General features: G+C 40.0%; 1 protein-coding gene across 3 annotated transcripts; it reads right to left on the reverse strand.

The window, feature by feature from the left end:
- Positions 1 to 1,993: 1,993 nt before the first annotated feature.
- Positions 1,994 to 14,558, reverse strand: znf281a (zinc finger protein 281a). Of its 3 annotated transcripts, none has more exons than XM_085157232.1 (7): positions 14,405 to 14,558; positions 12,177 to 12,630; positions 10,452 to 10,553; positions 9,821 to 9,944; positions 7,843 to 7,926; positions 7,600 to 7,718; positions 1,994 to 7,486 (listed from the first exon to the last, which is right to left on the reverse strand). In XM_085157232.1, exons 2-7 carry the CDS (start codon positions 12,579 to 12,581, stop codon positions 5,900 to 5,902), a joined length of 2,421 nt encoding a protein of 806 aa, XP_085013358.1. In that variant the 5' UTR covers positions 12,582 to 12,630; positions 14,405 to 14,558; the 3' UTR covers positions 1,994 to 5,899. The 3 variants fall into 3 exon arrangements, with proteins under 3 accessions (XP_085013358.1, XP_085013356.1, XP_085013357.1); XM_085157230.1 differs by having other exon boundaries at positions 9,821 to 9,947; XM_085157231.1 differs by lacking the exon at positions 14,405 to 14,558 and adding an exon at positions 14,120 to 14,386 and having other exon boundaries at positions 9,821 to 9,947.
- Positions 14,559 to 19,901: the final 5,343 nt, after the last annotated feature.

Genomic DNA, 19,901 nt, shown 5'->3' on the forward strand with positions numbered 1-19,901 from the left:
CATGCTCGGTTTATATGCTTCTGCTCTCAAACACTCCTCGAAAGCCATACCAAATATCCAGCAGTGCATAAACACACACACCTTAACGACCTTATTCTTATCTCATGCAAATACTCACATTGCAACATTTTCCAGTACCTTATGTTAATTTTCAGCCTGGCATGCGTAGACTTTTAGAGTTGACACAAGTGTGTCTTATTTCAGAGCTGGATTCTGGTAAAAGGTGAGCCTTTCTTAATAGCGTGCAATGATTGACTTATTTATCCTTCTTTTAATTTTCCGGTTGAAGATTTCCTCTAGGGTTCCCGAAAAGAAGAAAACATTTGAAGAGCTGGTATCAAAGCATATCATTGTCAACCCTTAACTGTGTTTACACATTAACCACGTTTCATTTTTATTCTAGTCCTGATGCAAATGATTAAAACTGACAAAGCAGAGAGGCAGAAGAAGCAATTAGGTCATTCACACAGCAAAGAGGGGAAATATATTGCATTTTAGAATATACTTCCTGTGCAGGAGCCCAATCTAAAAACAAGTGGTGAGATCAAAAAGCAGCAGGCACAAAACTACCAAACAAAAGCTAGAACCACAAGAAATTCAACAGTGACTGGCATCCAGCACCACGACTCTCCTCACAAGGACGTTCACCGCAGTGTCTTCATATGGCGACTAGGTGTCCCTCTTTATGTGGGGACACACTGAATTGGCATCCCTCCTACATTGTGATTTACATCAACACGTGAGTCTCACAAGAAACATGAGGACATTCACTGATCTGTCAATGCAGCCCCAATAATCACACACACGATTATTTTACAGAACACGAGCTGAAGTAGTACTTTCACAAAAACAGTTATACCCTAAAATCAAACTCTAGCTTTCATGTAGCGTTGCTTGCTTTCTAACATAATTTGGTGTATTTGTCTTTACAAAACAAATGTCAGATTTGTACAGTGACTATTTGTTTTCTTTCTTTTCTTTGTAGGGATCTGTTCATCCTATTCTCAAACCTGAAATATGGACACGAGGAAAATCTGAGTCCCGAAAGTCATTATGATCTGTCACTGTGAAGGAGACAGCCACAGAACAGACAGCCTCTTTAAAACTCACTCCCTCTCTTTATTGCTGTATTTCCCCATACGCTATCTCACTGAGTACACAATGCAATAGGTGGCCATTTCTCAGCTCTACAGATAAGAACATCATCCACGTCACTCTCTCATCCACCCTTCCAACAGATCTGCATCCTCTGAAAGCAGGAGGAGTCAACAAGAGCACATAGGGCAGAGTTCACAGCCTGTTTGCCAACCTTCCCACAGGGTTAACAACTGTTCAGCCAAACGCAACGATGCTGTAGGTCACTGCTTTTCCGAGCAACACATGACTTTACTAATAAAATTTCATCACTTCTGCCCACAAATTCATTGCTTCAACATTTAGGTCTTCCTTTCAACAATTCAGCATCAATAATGACTTCATGGTAACATCAAAGATTGAAATAAATCAACTGAATGGGAACATCTGTCATTGTTTGATAGAAAATCCAGTAATTTATTAACAAGATTAGGTAGTAAGTCTGGGTGTGGACGACATAACCTAAGTAAACTTCACCTAGAAGTCAGCTAAGGTTTGTTTGTGTTGACAGAAAAACAGTCTGGTTCCCATTTCTATATAAGGAAGCAGTTTAATTCCCCTCATAGGTAATAAGGGGGAAATGAGAAGTATCACCCTCCCCTGAGGTAAAGTTAAAGGTTATTCTCATCTGAAGCACACAGTGCCTCGAATCCGTTTACTTCCACAGTAGTAGGCTATCATCAATAACACACAGATGTTTGTAACCCAGTCAAAGTAAGTAAAGTTTTGAATGTTCGTGGCATTTAAAACAATCCGTGCCATGTCATTTAAGTCGTCACGGAAAGTGACAAATGTGGAAGAGCAGCGGTAAAAGGATTCTTCAATTGTCCACAAAACACGATTTACATTTACTGCTGTTTGTCATATATGCTCACCAGCTACTTTGTTAAGTACACCTGTTCAACTTCTTGTTACCTCAAATGTGTAATCAGCCAATCACATGGCAGCAGCTGAGTGGATTTAGGCATATAGCCATGGTCAACACAACCTGCCGAAGTTCAAAGCGAGCAACAAAATGGAAAAGAAAGGTCATAAAAGTGACTTTGATGTTGTTGTTATCAGATGGAATGGTCTGTGTATTTGAGAAATTGACGATATTTTGGGGATTTACTCAAACAAACATTTCTACGGTTTATAGAGAAGGGTCCAAAAAATAAAATATCCAGTAAGCGGCAGTTCTCTAGTTGAAAACACTTTGCTGATGTCAGACAAGAATGGCCAGACCATTTTAAGCTGTTAGTAAGGTAAAAGTAACTCAAACATTAAAACCAACATATGCAGAAGAGCATTTTGAACCTTAAAGTAGATGGGCTCCAGCATCAGACCACATGGGTGCCACTCCTGTCAGCTAAGAACAGATAGCTGAGGCTGTGGTTTCCACAGGCTCACCAAAACTGAACAACAGAAGACTGGAAAAATGTTGGCTGGTCTGTTGTTTCTCAGCCTGATGCAGGATTTGGATTAAAAGGTCAGGATGTTGCATAAACATGAAAACCTGCGTTCCATCATGAATGGACTGTGATACCATCATGTCAGCCTGGACCAACATCTCAGATTAAAGCTGCACCTTGTTGAATCTACACCACAAAGAATTAAAAAAAGTTCTGAAGGCAAAAGTGGGTCCAACCTGGTACTGGGGTGAGTGTGGCTCAGGTGTTAGAGCAGATCAGCTACTGAGTGGAAGGTTTGTGGTTCGATTCCAGTCTGCATTCCAAACATCCTTGGGCAAGATATTAACCCCAAGTTGCCCTCCGATGTGTTCATCGGAGTGTGAATGTTTGTGCTTGTGTGAACGGGGCATGTTGTATACAGCGCTTTGATTACTCTGGGAGAGTAGAAAAGTGCTACATAAGAATCAGTCCATTTACTGGCAACCTGTGTCCCGTGACTGTATGTACACCAGTGTATCGAATGTAATTTGATTCATCTTTCATTAACAAATAGCAAACTAATCTTCCCATTAGGCCTCCTTAGGAACTCACTGGTTACAAATCTGTTTCCTGAATACAATTTAATTCAATTTTATTTATGTAGTGCCAAGTCACAGCAACAGTGGCCTCAAGGTGCTTTGTATTGTAAAGACACTACAATAATAAAGAGAAAAGCCCAACAATCAGACGACCCCCTATGAACAAGTATTTTGTTGACAGTGGAAAGGAAAAACTCCCCTTCAACAGGAAGAAACCTTTGGGAGGGACAATCCTCGACAAAAGAGCTGCTGTGGAAGAGAGCCAGTGATTAATAATAACTAATGATTAAAAAGCAGAGTGGTGTATAAACACAGTGAGTAAATAAGGGCATCATTGGAAGGCCCCAGTTGCCCAGGACTACTGCAGCATAACTAAGGGACGATTCAGGGTCACCTGATCCAGCCTTAATTATTATATGCTTTGTCAAAAATGACAATCATAATCACAAACACATGATCTATCAAACTCATTTTAGAGTCCGTGCTGTTTATGCAACTCCCGCCCCACCCCTTCCCAAAAAATTAGTTAAAGAACTGCTTGCTGTCACTAGATGGTGATGTCTATCTTTCTTTACACTACACTAATGTGACAAGATCTTCATTATGAGTAACTACACATTTGATAAAAACTTTGAAACAAATCAGTTTTCTTGGTAACAGTTTTTATTATTTTTCTCCTACTGTCAGTTCTTAATTCGTTGGACAATCAGCCTCGCAAAATGTGTCACATGAACTTGAACAGAAAAGTGAAAGATATCAGCTGCAAACATCCGGCTGTTATTAAAAAAGAAAAAGGGTAGCAAAATAAATTTTATACAGGGGTAACAATTCAGTAATGTGTAGTGTTTCGTACATTTTTTGTAAACAAGAACACCGAAACAATATGGCAAATATAAGATGTGAGGGCGAGAGGAGGTTGAACTTAAGAGACTGAACACTGGTTGGCAAGAGACATTTACAGAAACAGCATCTTAATGGGTAACATGTACAAATGTCATGTACACAAATGTTTTAAAACAGTCGCACAGAATCATGACGTTTTTCCACACACAACAGCATTTCTGCTACATACGTCAAACCGTCACTCCTTTTGTCCCTGGATTGCTGTGATATGAGGTATACGTGAGGCAAATTCTTGCCTCAACATGGCAACATATTATTTCAGATATTACAGCATTGCATTCAGTCTGCCATGTTTGATGATTGCTTAAATGAGGCCATTAGGGCACAAAGGGGTTCAGCGACTCGGTCAGCAAAGTGATATAATTTCCAGCATTCGGGGCCCGTCGTTTCTATGGAAGACAGCGCAATTATTGTTATATTGTTGTCTTTACATAAAGTACATTTTCAAACCAGCGAGAAATTACATTAAACATTTACGAGACAATATTTTGTTGCTGTACTTCTAAGGAATAGGCACCCAATTTCTAACAGGACAAACAGGCTTGGTACTGCCAGCACAAGCAAAAGCTCTAAATGTATACAACACATTTCTCTATGTGTATACATGTTTCTGAGCTGAAGAAATACTTGATCACTATCACATTTTGTCATTAAAGTCAATATGAAAGCAAAGCTGATAAACTCGAGTAACAAGTCAAACTAAAACTAGGGGGTTTGAATTACATTTACATTATCCCAATTAAATATTAGCATTTCTAACCCCTCCCTAAAAACAGGAGGAGAAAGATTTTCCCATATCAACCCTCCCCTCATCCCATATGCTCAGCCCCGAGAACCCCCATCTGCATACAACATGTCTGATGTTTGAGCTTCTTTGATCCGACGTGGTACTTTACTCAATGTAAGAAATCGGTTCAAAGTGCTAATTGAAATAAGAGGAAGAACAGAAGAGGAAAAGGGGAAGGCCATTCTATCGCTGTCCAACAGCAACCTCTATTGGCCAAAGAAAAGCCTTAACATCATTTTTGTTCTCCAAAAATACACCAAGGACAACGTTTGACCCCTGAACCAGCCCCCTTTCTTCCTCAATTTGGACTGGAGATGCCCAGAATGATTAAAACTGTTCTTTTACATAATATATATTTTTATAAATATATATATATAGATATATGTATTTATATATGGCCCTTATTGAAGCAAACATGAGTTTCACATTGACATTAAAGTACCATAATCTCTATATAGCCAAGTAGAAAGTGTTCTCAGTGTTCAAGTGAGCTGGCAGCAGTCAGTTTATGTCACACTCATTCAACAAGTAATAAAACATAAGAAATATCATCTTTGAAGTCGCAAATTTACACTTCTGAAAAGAGTGCTCACTGCACCTTGTAAGCCTCTCCTTTCTCACTTTTTTCCTGAGTAATACTTTAACCTTGTAACAGACAAACATGTTTTATTTTGTTTTGTTTTTTTTGCTAGTTTTATTCTGGGCTAATCCCTGCCATCGTGGTTATTTCTATGTTGTAAAGTTGATTGCTCAAACACTTCAGCTCGTTGAAAAGGAAATACGTCTGGCTCTTACCCTACACTTACTGAAAAAGTTCATAATTAATGACCAAACCTAATGTCACTAATGTGACCAGAATAAACAGTAAAGTACATATTTAACTTAAAATTACAGATACTTAAAAAAAAATAATAAAAAAACTTGCATTTGCAGGAAGCCTTCCAGGCTCATTGCAGGAAGAGGAGTGGGCACAAAGACAAAGCATCAGTATAATTAAAATATAGATGTCACTTAAAAAAATAACAATAATAATAAAATAGGAGCACTGAAAAATTAAAATAAGGACATCAACTTTAACAACAGAGCATTTACTCGTTCTCAGGCTCTCATCTGTAGCTTTGGCTTGTCGGAGTTTTGGAACCTGTACTTACTGGCTCATTGACATCAGATAACAAACTACTATACCCTGAGAATTCAGACACAGGTGTCCGTATCCTGTGATCCACCTCCCCGCCAGAGTCAGTGCCGTAAGACAAGCCTCTGCCATCTGACTTAAACTGGGCGCCAAAGGCCTGGGCAAAGTTTTCAATCTGGTAGGAAGGCTTAGAGGAGTCCAGAGAGGCCAGATCCTGCGAGGGGGCCAGAGGGTAGGCTGCCGCTGTACCATTTTTGACAGGCGGGTGGTCCTTCTGGCTACTCAGGTCAGATGGGCTGATCTGGTAGGATGAAGGGGGAGTGGAGGAGTGCTGTTTCTCCATCTGTTCGGTGAGCTCCTGAGAAGGGGTGAGCTGCTGGTGTGTGGAGGCCTCCAGGCTGCCCAGGTGGAAGCTGTGCTGTGGTGAGGAGCCTGTCAGCATCGCAAAGTGAGACTTTGGCACAGAGGAGGACAGCGAAGGCAGCGACTGGCCAAACCCGCACTCCAGTGGGGACGTAGTGTAGATGTTCTTGTCAGCGTAGATGGGATTTCCTGGGTGGGAACCAGTGAAGGGTCCTGAGGCAAGAGGCCCCAGAGGGAAGCCTGCACTGTGGCTGGTGCGCTCCAAAGCTTGCAGCAGGAAGCGGGAGTATTCGTGCATCATCACAGTCTTGTCTCCGGATGGGCTGGGTGTGTTGGTGTTGTGGCTGATGTCAGCACCATCAGATGTGGTAGGGTTCAGTGCCACATGTTGGTCATTGATGTCAAAGTGAACATCCTGGTGTGAGTTATCAGGTTTCTGGGCATAATGGTCCAGCAGACTCTGCAACACTTCATCAGGGATGCCTGACTTGTCAAGACTAAGAGAAGCATCGCTGTCCATTACACCAGAAATGCCACCCTGGATTACAGAAGGCTGGGAAGACAAGTGGATGCTTACATCATACTCAGTGCTAGACCCTCCAGCTACAGGAGGTCCCGAGGCATTTGCATTGTTCGCTGCTTGAAGGTAGCGACGCTTCTTCAGAAACTGCATGGCGTCATCGTAATTGCTGCTGGCGGGTCCGACTTTAGCCCCATTACCCTGCAGGAGCCCAAGGCCATCCATACCCCCACCCTGCTCCAATGTACCTGCTTTGACCTGTCCCAGACCCGCTTTATCCAAGCCCTTACGATTGGCCTTTTTGAATGCCATCTTTGGAGCTTGGCCGTTGTGGCCTTGTTGCATTCTAGGGTCTGGCTCAGTAGAGGAAGAAACCGCTTGATTCTCCAGTGAGTATTCATGGATAGTATAGCCTCCAGATACAGCCCCATGCATGTGGGATGCCCTCAACCCCCCTGCATCTCCCTTCTTCTTTTTGCGCTCCCCTCCCTCTCCAGAATTTTTAGACCTTCCCCTCTTCCTACCGCCACTCCCAGCATTTCCCTGAGTGATCCCATAGCTGCCATTACCCATTTCTACACAACTCAAGTCCATCATCCCAGGATCCAGCCCCTTCTTTATGGCTTCTCCACAGGTTCGCTTGTGCTTAAGCAGTCGGTCTGTCCGAGAAAAATACTGAAACAACACGAATTGCATTTAAAAATGACTGAACTTATTTTAAAATAACAACAGTACCAATAAACCCTTTTGATGGATAGCAAAGAGGAGGCTTTAATTAGTTCACAAACCTGTTGGCAGGTCTCACATCTGTACGGCTTTTCTCCACTGTGCGTCCTTTTGTGTCTTTCCATGTGGTATTTCTGAATAAACCGCATGTTGCACTGGTCACAGCTAAATGGCTTCTCTCCTGTTACATAAAAACAGCCACTCTATAAATTAGTCATCCTTTAGTGTGGTAAAAAACACATAATGACTCTTGAGTTTGCATTAGGCCCCTGGGTCATATGATTAAGTTGTCATAAATTACTCACCACTGTGGATTTTCTCGTGTCGCTGGAGAAGGTACTTCTGAATGAAACTCATGTTGCACTGAGTGCATCTAAAGGGTCTTTCACCTGAAATAAGATCACATGATCACTGTGATGTTATAATAACTCATGTGATATAGTTCTTTAAAGCAGGATATATATACACATAACACGTACCCATGCACAACTTACGCAATTGAGGACAGTATTTACAAGCCGTCTGTGTGTCATAAAGGTGTTTATTCAACTTTGGCAGTCTGGCAGCTTGAACAAATACCTGGCTCACTCAACACAAAATGTGTGCGTGTGGGTGTGTCACTGCTATTGCAACACACGGCATTGGATTTCAGAGGTGCTTACCATGTTTTATTCTCTCAATTTTGCCTCTTAGAGTAAAGCTCATTGTTTTAAGGAGGAGAAAAAAAACCCGTCTTCTCTAACTTTTCTTTTTATAAAAGGCATGTATGAGGTCTGTTTATTAAAAAGGAAGCAGCGCACAAAAATCCAAGACTATTCTCAATTTAAATTTATTCAAGTATGACAAATCTCAACTTAAAAATCCTCTTCCTGAAAATACAGAGTGACTTTCAGCACACCTGCCGCTTTTAGAAAGTGCTGTGGAAGTCCTGATCTGGCCTCTTGTACTTATGCCTCTGCAATCTCCACTAGTGTACCTCCATTAAGCCAAAACATTAAATGTGAATTTCATTTTCATTTTCAAGGAAGGAGGAAAATTTGGAGAATCAGCTGGATGTTTGTGCAGGTCAAAAACTTCTGCGCTTTAGACCCACCTCATGTTGGTACACACAATCCAGGTCGTTTGCAATGAATAATAGTCTCTGCTTAGGCTGCTACCCACATGATACGGACACAATTAAGTAACACAAAGTGGACGGATGGGGAGATATGTAAGGTACACCTTAGTGCGTAGTAGAACTCTGCATTGTCAGCCTTACCTCTGTAGATTAACTCACGAAGCAAAAATCCCATTAATGACATAATGCTTATGGTATGCTCCTCATCAAATGTGCCACCTTAAAGCCTGGACTCCTCAACAGAAAACTCCTAAAATCTGCCCCTTCTGCACTTGGCACTTCAGGGATGATCTTCCACATCAAATTCTACAATAGAAATGTGGGTTTTCTCTCTGTACACCCCAAAGGAGATCTGGCACATTAACACTAGCTCCTGGCCTGCTCTTTTAATCAATTTTCTATAGTCTATAACAATACATTTATCACACCACAGCTAAACATTCAGACAAAGAGCAAACAAAGGAAATAAAACATTTCTCAGACAAGGTCTGGAGGAGCCAAATTATATTTTACTTGATAACGAGACAGAAAGATTAACCAGCATGTGCACTTATGCACACATACAGGGATTTTATTTTTATTTACAGGAACTTCAATCAGCAAGTGGATTAAGCTTTATTGTAACCAGAAACTGTAATACAAAACCTTAAAAGAAGATGGATTTAATTTAGAAGTGGCAGCTAGTGCGATCACGTGCCCTTGTAAGCAGCAAACAACACATTTACAATTAAGCTTAATTATAGAAAAAAGGCATGGGTTCCCCTATGATGAGTAGTGATAAAAGGCTGTACAGGTAGAGGATAGGCCTCGCATCATATTTGTGTTTGCCTTTCACAAAATTGTCACGAACAAAGAGCATCTAAAACAACCTAAATGTTAGGATAGCAGTGAAGCTCATGGCCTGGGATAACCTCTATTAAATGAAGCAAATTCAATAGATTTGATTAATCCAAAGCACTTATTAAATACTGGACAAAGAACTATCTGAAGATAATATTACAGTAGAAAAGCAATAAGCTACGATGCATGGGCCAATGCAGCATCTGCCAAATGACATCATCATTTCCTTCCTTGTATTTATTGTGCTAACCACTGAGATAACCCACGAGGAAATGCACAGAGCAGAAAAATCTAAGCACTGTGGTGAAATCGACACACTACAATACCTGTGTGAATGAGAACGTGTCTGCGTAGATGATAGGAGCTTCTGAAGGATGCATTGCAATGTTCACACATGTGAGGCCTGGATCCTGGAGACAGGTTACCTCCATCTGCATCCAGCATCACTGACTGTTATAGAACAATACAAGAGAGAGGGGGATGGGTAACAATTAGCCATCTTTCTCTACAGGATGTATCTAAAATATCACTGTCTGAAAAATATTGCACTTTTTTGCAATTGGTAAAGTCTTCTAACTCAAAATGCATAATCTATTTTTTCAACATTAAACTCAAGTCTGACTTGCACTTAAAGCTCCATGTAACTCACAACAGAATTGAAATGAAACAGATGTTTGTAAATACATTTAAATCTCTGGTCCAGTAACAAAACTGTATTAAATGTAAAGTGATTGTATTACTTCACTTTGCATTGCTTTGATTAAAATTGATTAATTTTAATCAAAGCAATCATCAATTTATGCCAATCATCTTTTTATGCCCCCCCGACAATTTTTTTGTTTGTTTGTTTCTGCCAAAAGCAAATTAGCACACTTGTATGCTCTTTGTGATAATTATTGATGTGATGAGGACTAACTAAAATATGGTTGCATTCAGTTTTATAAATACAAGACAAACCTTTGCGTCACTTCTCCTCTTTCTTGGTTTACCCTCCTGTCCATCACCATTTGACCTTCGACCTTTTTTCCCAGTGGGCTCCTTTTCTAACTGACTTGGCAGCTGTGAGGATGACAATAGGAGAGGGAGAGGGCCGTGAGAGCGAGCCATGACAAGAAAAATCACTTGATTGAAGGTTAAAGGCCTGCAGTCTCAAACTATCACGCAAACAGATCCACGTTTGCTGCTCATGCAAACAAACAAAACGCTTGGACAATCTCTTGTAATTGTCTCTTGGAAAGTGATTGCGCAAGATGTGGTTCTAGTGGGCAGAATTTATTGTTCTTTTATGGTTTAGCAGCCTCTAACTCACCACTTTTCATCTACTATTCTTACGAAACTGCACACTTTGCAAACTAAACATTCAAAATGACAACTTCTTAGTAAACTTCACTGCAACGAATGGCATTAATTCAGAGAGCAGGAAAATGAGCGCCTTTTCTTCGATTTGTTTGCCTTCCTGCCCTGCAATTTCTTTCCCAGTAAGCACACTACTCTCCTCGCTGCCATATGGAGGCTGACGGGACAAATGTGGGTGCACCTGCTGTTTTCAAATCAGCCCAGTCTTTAGGTCAATCTGGGGAAAGTCCAACCAAAATAAAAAGGGTCCAATTTTGTCTAGACTATGGAGTATTTAAAAGACAGCATTTTGTAGGCATTGGTTTATTACCAAAAAAGGAAAAAACATCTGGTAAAAAGTAAATATTTTTCACTATCTTATGATAATTATTAAGCAATTTCTTTTTTTTTTTAAGCAGTACATTTATAAAACAGTCTTTTATTGCAACTTGCTATGAAAATCTGTGGATTCTAAAGGCTCCCAATGTTGTGTAACAAAAAATGTTAAACATCAATTTTAAATGAATGCTGCTCAATGAAGACAATAATTGGCTGTTTTTCCATAAACAACACTGGTGAACTCTGACGGCTTGCTATTGTTAGGAGAACATGGATGTGTATATTTGTATCTGAATGAACACAAAGGAGATCTGAAATGAAGCGCGTGCTCAAACAAGACAGCTGTGTCCTCGCCACGACGTTCTCATTCATGCTGAGGCTGGATGACGTCAACCTTCTAACCAGAAAGAGAAACTACTTTGCATTTCATGCCGTCAGTAGATTTATCGCCATATAACTAGTTTCCGTCAGGCTCCTCCACCTCAGGTTTTTCAGCTTATGACGTGCTTGACCACACAGCAGCGCTACTTGGGGATCAGACTATCCAAGACCTAAAAACACACTCATGATCAAATGCATATTACCAATTTTCTCTAATGTACGTTCCTAATATTATATTATTTACTCATCAAAACCACAAGGAGGCCATCTTATGATTAGAGCACAAACAATTAAGGATTTTATGCTCAATTTCCTTGTTATATATGGTGTAAAATTCAATATTTCTAAATGTTATTGCAAATCTTTGTTTTGGTACATTCGGGGGTAATTAGTTCAGAAAATAACGCAAGTGATTGTTCTCTTATTTTGTCTAGCGAAGGCTCAAAAATGCTTCAAGAAAAACCATTGATTACTTTAATAAATTAAATGACTTTTTTTAAAATATTTGTATCTGTAACCTGATAATGGGAAGAAATTCAACTTTTAAAAAAATCATACACATGTATGATTCCCTTACAAAATTGCTAGAAATGAATCACAGTCTGCAATCCTCTCAGAAATACTTACACTGCCCATGTTGAGATCGTGCACCAATAAATCTTGGTTGTTACCGACATTCACCTCCAGCAGCTCTGTGCTCTTTACCAGGCCACCAGGGTAGAGAGGCAAGCGATAATCGTGCTCTGTCAGCTTCTCCTGCTTGATACCTATAGTGTGAACATAGTCTCCCACACCTGCACATCCCAGGCTGCCAGCCTGGTTGTCCATGGTGCAATCAGGGGAGTCACGCTCCTTCTTCAGGATCATTTCTTGAGGTGGAAGGTCCTGCATTACGGAATGGGCAGCCAGCCGTGTGAAGCTGGTGACAGGTGGGAGATGGCTGAACATAATCATGCCTGCTCCAAAACTGGAGTCCATGCTCCCGTTGCAGCGCAGGAATTCATTCCCTAGTTTGTCTTGAATGATGCTCATGGTGAAGGCTGGTGGACAGGAAAACTATGTGGTGAAAATCAATGTGATCCTGTGAGGAAAAGAATGACAGCACGACTATAATATTACATAATCACAATAAACTTTAAAGGATAACTATAACTAGCTATCAGGATGTGAGGACATACAAATAATAGTCAATAGACAACAGTTATGGAGCCGGTTAAGCTTAGCCTACAGGAATCGGTGTCACGGTCTCTGATCTCACAACTAGATGCTTAGTCGGATTAAAGTGACGATGTGTGGGTCAACAAAAGGCTACAGTCTGGAACAATGACAAGTGCAAATAAGCTGGTGGTACAGTGTGCAAAATTCTTTTCCCAATTACCGTGTGCGTGCTCGATATTTTACAGGACAAAAAGGTGACAGCCAGAGCTGTTCTGGCCACAACATGAGGGGACAGGATTGTACTTGTATGTTAATCTGTTTGATGGTGCTGTCTGACCCAGTCATCCTATTTGAATGAGCTTATCTGCCAACGAGAGCTCACACGGGCTGTATTAGAAAGGCTGATGGTGTAATTACGTGGCTGCTACATAAACAACAGCAACCAAGGGGAACAGATCAGAGCACATGCTAGTATGCCAGTTTTGATCATAGTGAGGATAATGCATGAACACAGGACCCGTTTATTATCTGACCCACCGTGTACTAGACCACAAAGCATGTTCCATCACAGAGAGCTCAAGGTAGTATTTCAAGTTTCTGAAACCAGAATGGGATGTTTACATCCAACACATAACCAAGATATTAGTGTGCATGTAAACATACTCAGGCTGGAGCCAAATGCACGCATCTGAACAAGATTAGGAGTTAAAACGTCATTATTTACATCCAAATCTAATTTTACCAATATTTGCTAAGATGTCTGTTTACATTATGATTCCCAGGATAATAATACAACCGGAAAAAACTACAATTATATGTTGAACATGTCTCTCACCCCTCCGCGAGTGCTTTCTGCCTGCAGCCTCTTGGGGTACGCTAGCAGAAATAACCAACTCAGCTAGCAAAAATCCAACTTTGTAAATAAAATAAATAAATAAGTAAATAAAACTTAGTCGAAGTACTTAACTATGGCTTTTTTAATGCGCTAAAGCAGATAAACTGTGTGCTCCCATATGGACATTTAGGAAAACTACCGTTCGTCTTCTATGAAATTAGCTCCCTGGCTAACCATCTGGCTAACGACTCTTGCGGGGCCCTTCTTTGTGATGCAGGAGCAGGCAATAATTAATATCGCCATGCAATAACAGCAAGCAGATTTACGATGAGAAAAACGCCGAATGACGCGAATACGAACAGGAAAACGACTGTAATACGAAGAGAGACACTTCTTTCAAAGCATCTGAACAAAGTTAGTTAAGCACTTTTTCTTAACGCTGGGTTTGAATATTTGAATTAGAGGCAGGTATCACCACAGAGGTACACACAAGCCAAACTAAATCTGTGAGGTGGAGAAATGATCAAGGACGAAAGCTGTTTTGAGTGGGAACATGAAATAAATGACTACAACTTACATCGTGTGCTATTATTGACGGGCTTCTTTAAATGTTGGCTTTGTTTCCCGGACAGTTAAGCGATTGTAAACGATGGGAGCGACAACACGGGCATGACCCATAACAAACGGCCCACACAACCCCAGCGAACAATGATGCTCGTCCGACTAGCCGAGACGGCTAACTTAGCCGCTAACTAGCGGTAACGTTGCTGCGCTCCGCTTTGTTGTCTGTCCCGTACGAGGAGTTCAAACACAGCTCCCGCCGACCCCGTAACCAAAGTTGGATTTTATAAATGTATCTTACCGGTGCAGGACCATGACCCTGCTGCTTTGGCTCGCGTGGTTTACCCTCAGCTGTCCGTTTTTTAATATCTAGAGCCAAAACATTGTTCTCCCGCAGCTGCTGGGTTCTTCCATCTTTGCTCGGCGCGGAGCATTCTGGGTCTCGCAGGCGGACGCGTCCTAAACACAGACAAAACAAACCACCTCCTATGTTCACGTACAGCCTACCGTACTAGTATTTCGGTTTTCACTTTCACATCACTCATTGTCTTAGTTTTTGAGAATCTGCTATAATTAATGTATTTTATGCAAAGTATCAAACAGACACCATTTCAACTTCTGTATAAGCCTTTGTTTTAACACCTTTAAATTCTGAAGGTATTACAAAATAGCCAGATAGGACAGAAGAACATATTTTGGTAAAGTGCCACAGTTACCAAAAACAGTTCAGAGTAATGTTTTCAAAAGCAAGTAGAAAATCTACTGGAGTTTTCTTTCTAAAAAAGCACTAAATAAATAAGCAATTGCAAAATATGTGTTCAGAACAAATGCTAAAGCACTGACTGTAAGCAAGAGTACTGACTTCAGACTGCCATTAGGGTATGTAAAAATACATGGTATGAAGTAACGTATACACAGTTAAATGCACTAAGATAAATAGCAGCCCTTTCTTAAAATTTCAAACCAGTAGACTGTGATTAGACAATAGGACTCTCCTTACAGCAGAATACTGTTAATACAGTATATTAATATCTAGTAAACAAAATCTTAAACACTACTCTCTCAGTACCTTAAGTATAGGTACAGAATTTACATATGACATGTAGTGGAGTGACATTAACTAGTAGGTAGAGGAACAAGTGTGTCAGTACATATCAATAAATTTTCTACCTCAGCTTCTGAAAATATTGAGCACTAAAGTGGAAAAGTGGTAGAACACCCATCAGTATTCAATTTTTGTTTTCAATAAATCTTCCTTAGGTTCACATATCGGAGGCTGCTCTTTCACGCAGCGAGTCTCAGATGCTCAGCTCAGCGTTTTAAAGGGAGCATGACAGATGTGCTTGGAAGCTCTCAGATCTGCTGGATGAATGATTTTGTATACATCTAAAAGGACATCAGAGTTTGTCCTTGCACCCTCTGCTCCTAATTGCCTTCACTAACAAACAAATTAATTCAGAGAGTGGGGTACAATGAAAATGCAGAGAGTGGAAAAATGCAAAAAAGGTCAGGGAATGGATTTTTGATGTCTCTGATCTTTACATATATCAAAATTGACAACCCACACGGCTGACAGTGATATCTTTGAAATCACTCTCATCTCAGAGTGTTTAAATATGCATGGCGGTGATGTCGGCCCGATGAGCCCAGTCTAGTGGAAAATTAGTCATTAGAATGTGAGAATTTGCATTTGTTTCAAACCAGATAATTAAATGAATAATAAATTAATTTGATTATTTAAGCATACAGTGTTAAGTAGTGACAACCATATGATTAAAGCAAAAAAAATAAAAATAAAAGAATTATGGGGGCAATGCAAAAATTATAAATACAATGGTCAGATATACTGTTAGGTATATTGAAGGTTGCCTTGGATTTATAACTTCATAATAAGTTTAACATTAATTTATGTCTCATTCTAAAAATTTTGAACTATTCCTTTAAACTATACTTCACTCTAGTCTGCTTAGATTTGCCATAAAGTCTCATTAACCCCAAAACAAAAGTTATGTAAACACATCTAAAATGGTCCGCACAAGCTCGCAGACAGTGAGGAGACACCCTGGAACTATATGGTGTAAATACAAAGTCATGTTTTGAATCTTCAATGTCAGTCTCAGCTAATGTTTGGAAACATCAATGTATGGCTCAACTTTCCCTCAGTGTCTACTATCAGCTGAGTGTTTGGGACATTAAGGTCAGAGACATTAGGTCTCCTGTTCAATGAATGCCCTCGTTGTGGAGGAGACACAAGAGTGAGCGTGTCTGAACCTGAAGAAGGGTGGAACACGAGAAAAAAAAAACAACCAATCTGACATTTTCATCTCAGGCAATTTGTGTATCTTATGACACAGATGGTTAGCACTTCTAACTGCTCATTAATAATTCATCCTGTGCTGCACGTCTTTGTTTCCTTCGTTCTCTGCAGCATGTACCTCAGCCCTGAACACATATGCACACGGTTTGGATGTTATCACCAATATCGCCTCTATTCTAATGATGGAAGCCAAAAAGAAGAAGTGCAGAGCTAAGGGCCAAGGTTTGGAGATTTCCTTTGTTGTGCTGATTTCAATTCCTCTCACTGCGAAAGCCTGATGCCTTCACATAACAGATGGCGATCCTGGCTGTCTGCACTCTAATCCTCCATTGTCACGAGGGTCACAGCTGTATATGAATTCACCCTATTGAAACAAGTCCCTCATTAGTTAATCTGTGCAGCTGCTATATTATATATTGATTTTAAAAGAGATATATTTGCTCATTTGAAACAAATCAGAAAACACTATCAATACTAAACCCACACTATTATGTGTTACAGACTCCAGTATAAATTTATGCTTGTTAAGATAAAGATTTTAACCAGCCAATCCAAGCAGACAGATATAATATAAAACCCATAATTTCTATTTATATCTATTATGATCTATCTATTCTGAGTTTTCTCGATCAGGGTGGAGATGTACGATCACATGACAAGTTTTCTATGAAATTAATTCCCAAGAATCTAAAACTGTCCATCTCAGCTTCACCGTCTTTGCCTTTTATTGATTGCCTGCTTAGTTTTGTTGATGTTAAGCAGCATCGCACAGAAAGATCACTGATAATGAAGCTTTCTACAAACTTCCCAGTGTTCTCTCCATGTCTGGGCATGCAGTCATTGATGTGCAGCGTGAACAGGAGGTAGCTGAGCACCTAAAGCACGGGGCTCTGGTGTTGAGTGGGGAAGATGTGATTGCCAACCCAAAGTGTGTGCGGTCTGTTTATAAGGAAGACCAATAACCAATTCCAGGGAGTAGCACTCAAGCTCAGAATGCTAATCAGTGTGGCAGCATTGAATATAGAGCCGAGAGCAATAGCTTTCTAATGTAGGTGTTGTTATTTTCAAGGTGTACGAGGACAGCTCAGCTCAGCAGCTGCAGAGGCTGCCTGGGGATGGTCACCAACAGGCATCTTTGTTACCTTAATAGAGACTGGTGCTGGCTGCTTTCTTTTAATTTTCATTCTTAACATTAAGCTGAGTAAAACATTTGCTGCCAGTAGCATCTCATTAATCACAGCAAGTGCTATCAATCTTTTCATTTAACTCGCAGCACAAATATGAGCAAGCAAACATTTTGGTTTACGATAAACATTTGCTTAGCACAACATTATCAGGCAGGGCCATAATAACTTCTTTTCAAAGGCTCCGTGTTGACTGGAGTCATTTAAAGTTGTTTCAAAAGCTTTTTTTCTGACTCACCCAGAACAGCTGCTTCTTTCAACAGTGCAAGTCAGCACGGCGCTACTTTTAACTGATCATAAATGAGCCATTCTGTTTTTGTTTTTCATCTCGTCAGAAATCTGTTTGAAGGAGTTTCTATTGTCCTGGTTTGTTCATGTGCTTTGATGTAAAGATAAAATGCAACACCTGTGACGTGTACAAACTTTTCCCACTTTTAGTTTCCAAGCTAACGCTGTCATAATGAGAATAATTGTTATTATTCTAATAAAAATGTACCTTTCAAAACAAATATCAGTTGGAAAATTGCAGTTTAAATTCCATTTTGTTGCATCAAGCCAGTTTTATCACCCACAGCTGGGACTGTGGAGCAGGTTTGCCTTTTACTATAAGAGGTGATACACTTTAACATACCAGGCAATTTAATGTCTACAAGAATTTGCCTTTATCACAAGAAATATTTCAGAGTGTTCCAGAAGTACTCCCAAGTGCTTTTGATAACTGCTCTTTTGTTCATCCTGGTCTGCCTTCTCTCTCATCCCTTTCTTGCATTTGTGACCTGAAGATAGTGCAGAGTCGTCTGTTTCTGTGTTCAAATGATTAAGCTTTCAGTTTACCATTAATTCTCCTCAAATTCTGTTAGATTTTTCCATTAGGACTAATCTCAACGTAATATAAAGCAGACTCTAATACTGCACAATAGTCACTCTGAGTAAAAACGCTGAAGAACTGACACTACAAGTGAAATTCTTGATGTGGTGAATATAAAGCCTTTATCATTATGGCTCACTTCACAGAACAGCACAAATCTATAGGCATGTCTTAAAACATAACAGCCTGGATTATGTGCAGTTTCATGCCTGCAAATTCAGACAACATTCAGTCATCGTATTTGACCGTACAAATTTCAGTACTTACTTCAACATTTGTGAACAGAGTGTTTCCTTTAACCTGCACATTTTGCAAAATTTCTTGGATTCGTTTCTGTCATTATGTGATTTTTGTCAAAATTGGGTACATCCTGTTTGGTGTTCATTTGCTATGTGCAGCCTGGAATATTGTAATGCCTTATTATTTGGTTGTTCGAAAATGCTCCTTAAAACTCCTTAATTGGATCCAAAATGCCACAGCGAGAGTACTGACAGGTGCTAGAAAGAGCACTTGTGCATCTCTGAAACTCACTACTCGGGTGTACCTAACATGAGGGCTGTAATATGTAGCTCATTTCCTTTCTGCAAAATGCAAAATTGAATTGAAATCACTTACAAGTCCCAAATTGTGTATCTTACTGAGTATCTCAGCGTCCAAATAAAACACTTCTGTGTCAGACTGCAGGCTTACTTGTATTTCAAAACGTTTCTAAAAGGAGAATGTGAGGCAGAACATTCAGGCCCTTCTTCCCAGGTTAAGTTCAGGAGACAGGCACCCTCTTACTTTTTAAGATTAGCCTTAAAACTTTCCTTTTTGATAAGGTTTATAGTTTGGGCTGGGTCGGGTGACCCTGAACCATCCCTTAGGTGTGGGGATTTTCCGTGATGCACTGAACATTTCTCCGTCACATAGCTGTTTTCACTCTGTACATGCTGTGCTTTTGTTTGCCATTACTGCATGTCACTAACTTTTGTCTGTTCCTGCTTTGTCTTGATTGTTTATATGTCTTCTCTTCCTTCCTGTTCAAAGGAAATTTTCCTTTCCACAGTAACAAAGTGCTTGGCTCTCTCTAATATTGTAGGATCTTTAACTTGCAACATGAAGTACCCTAAAATGACTTGTGTTTGTCTGTACTTTTTATGCTACCTGTGCTATAGAACCAAACTATCGGATATTCTGACTATAGATATTAAATAACTATAATATTTAAAATTATATGTTACAAATTTTTGCCTGTGAGACATGATGCAGTTACTTTGGTCCGCAACTAAGTGCACTTTAACCAGGCATGACGATGTCTTGGAGCAGGGGTGAAAACCGACTTATTTCACCAAAAGAGTAAATACAGAATGATGTTCAAAGTAAGTATTGGCTGCCTTAAAATTGAAAAACAATCTAAAAGTAATAGAAAATAAAGAATAGCTGTGGG

The sequence above is a fragment of the Neolamprologus multifasciatus genome, chromosome 4 (assembly GCF_963576455.1).
Source record: "Neolamprologus multifasciatus chromosome 4, fNeoMul1.2, whole genome shotgun sequence".
NCBI lineage: Eukaryota > Metazoa > Chordata > Actinopteri > Cichliformes > Cichlidae > Neolamprologus > Neolamprologus multifasciatus.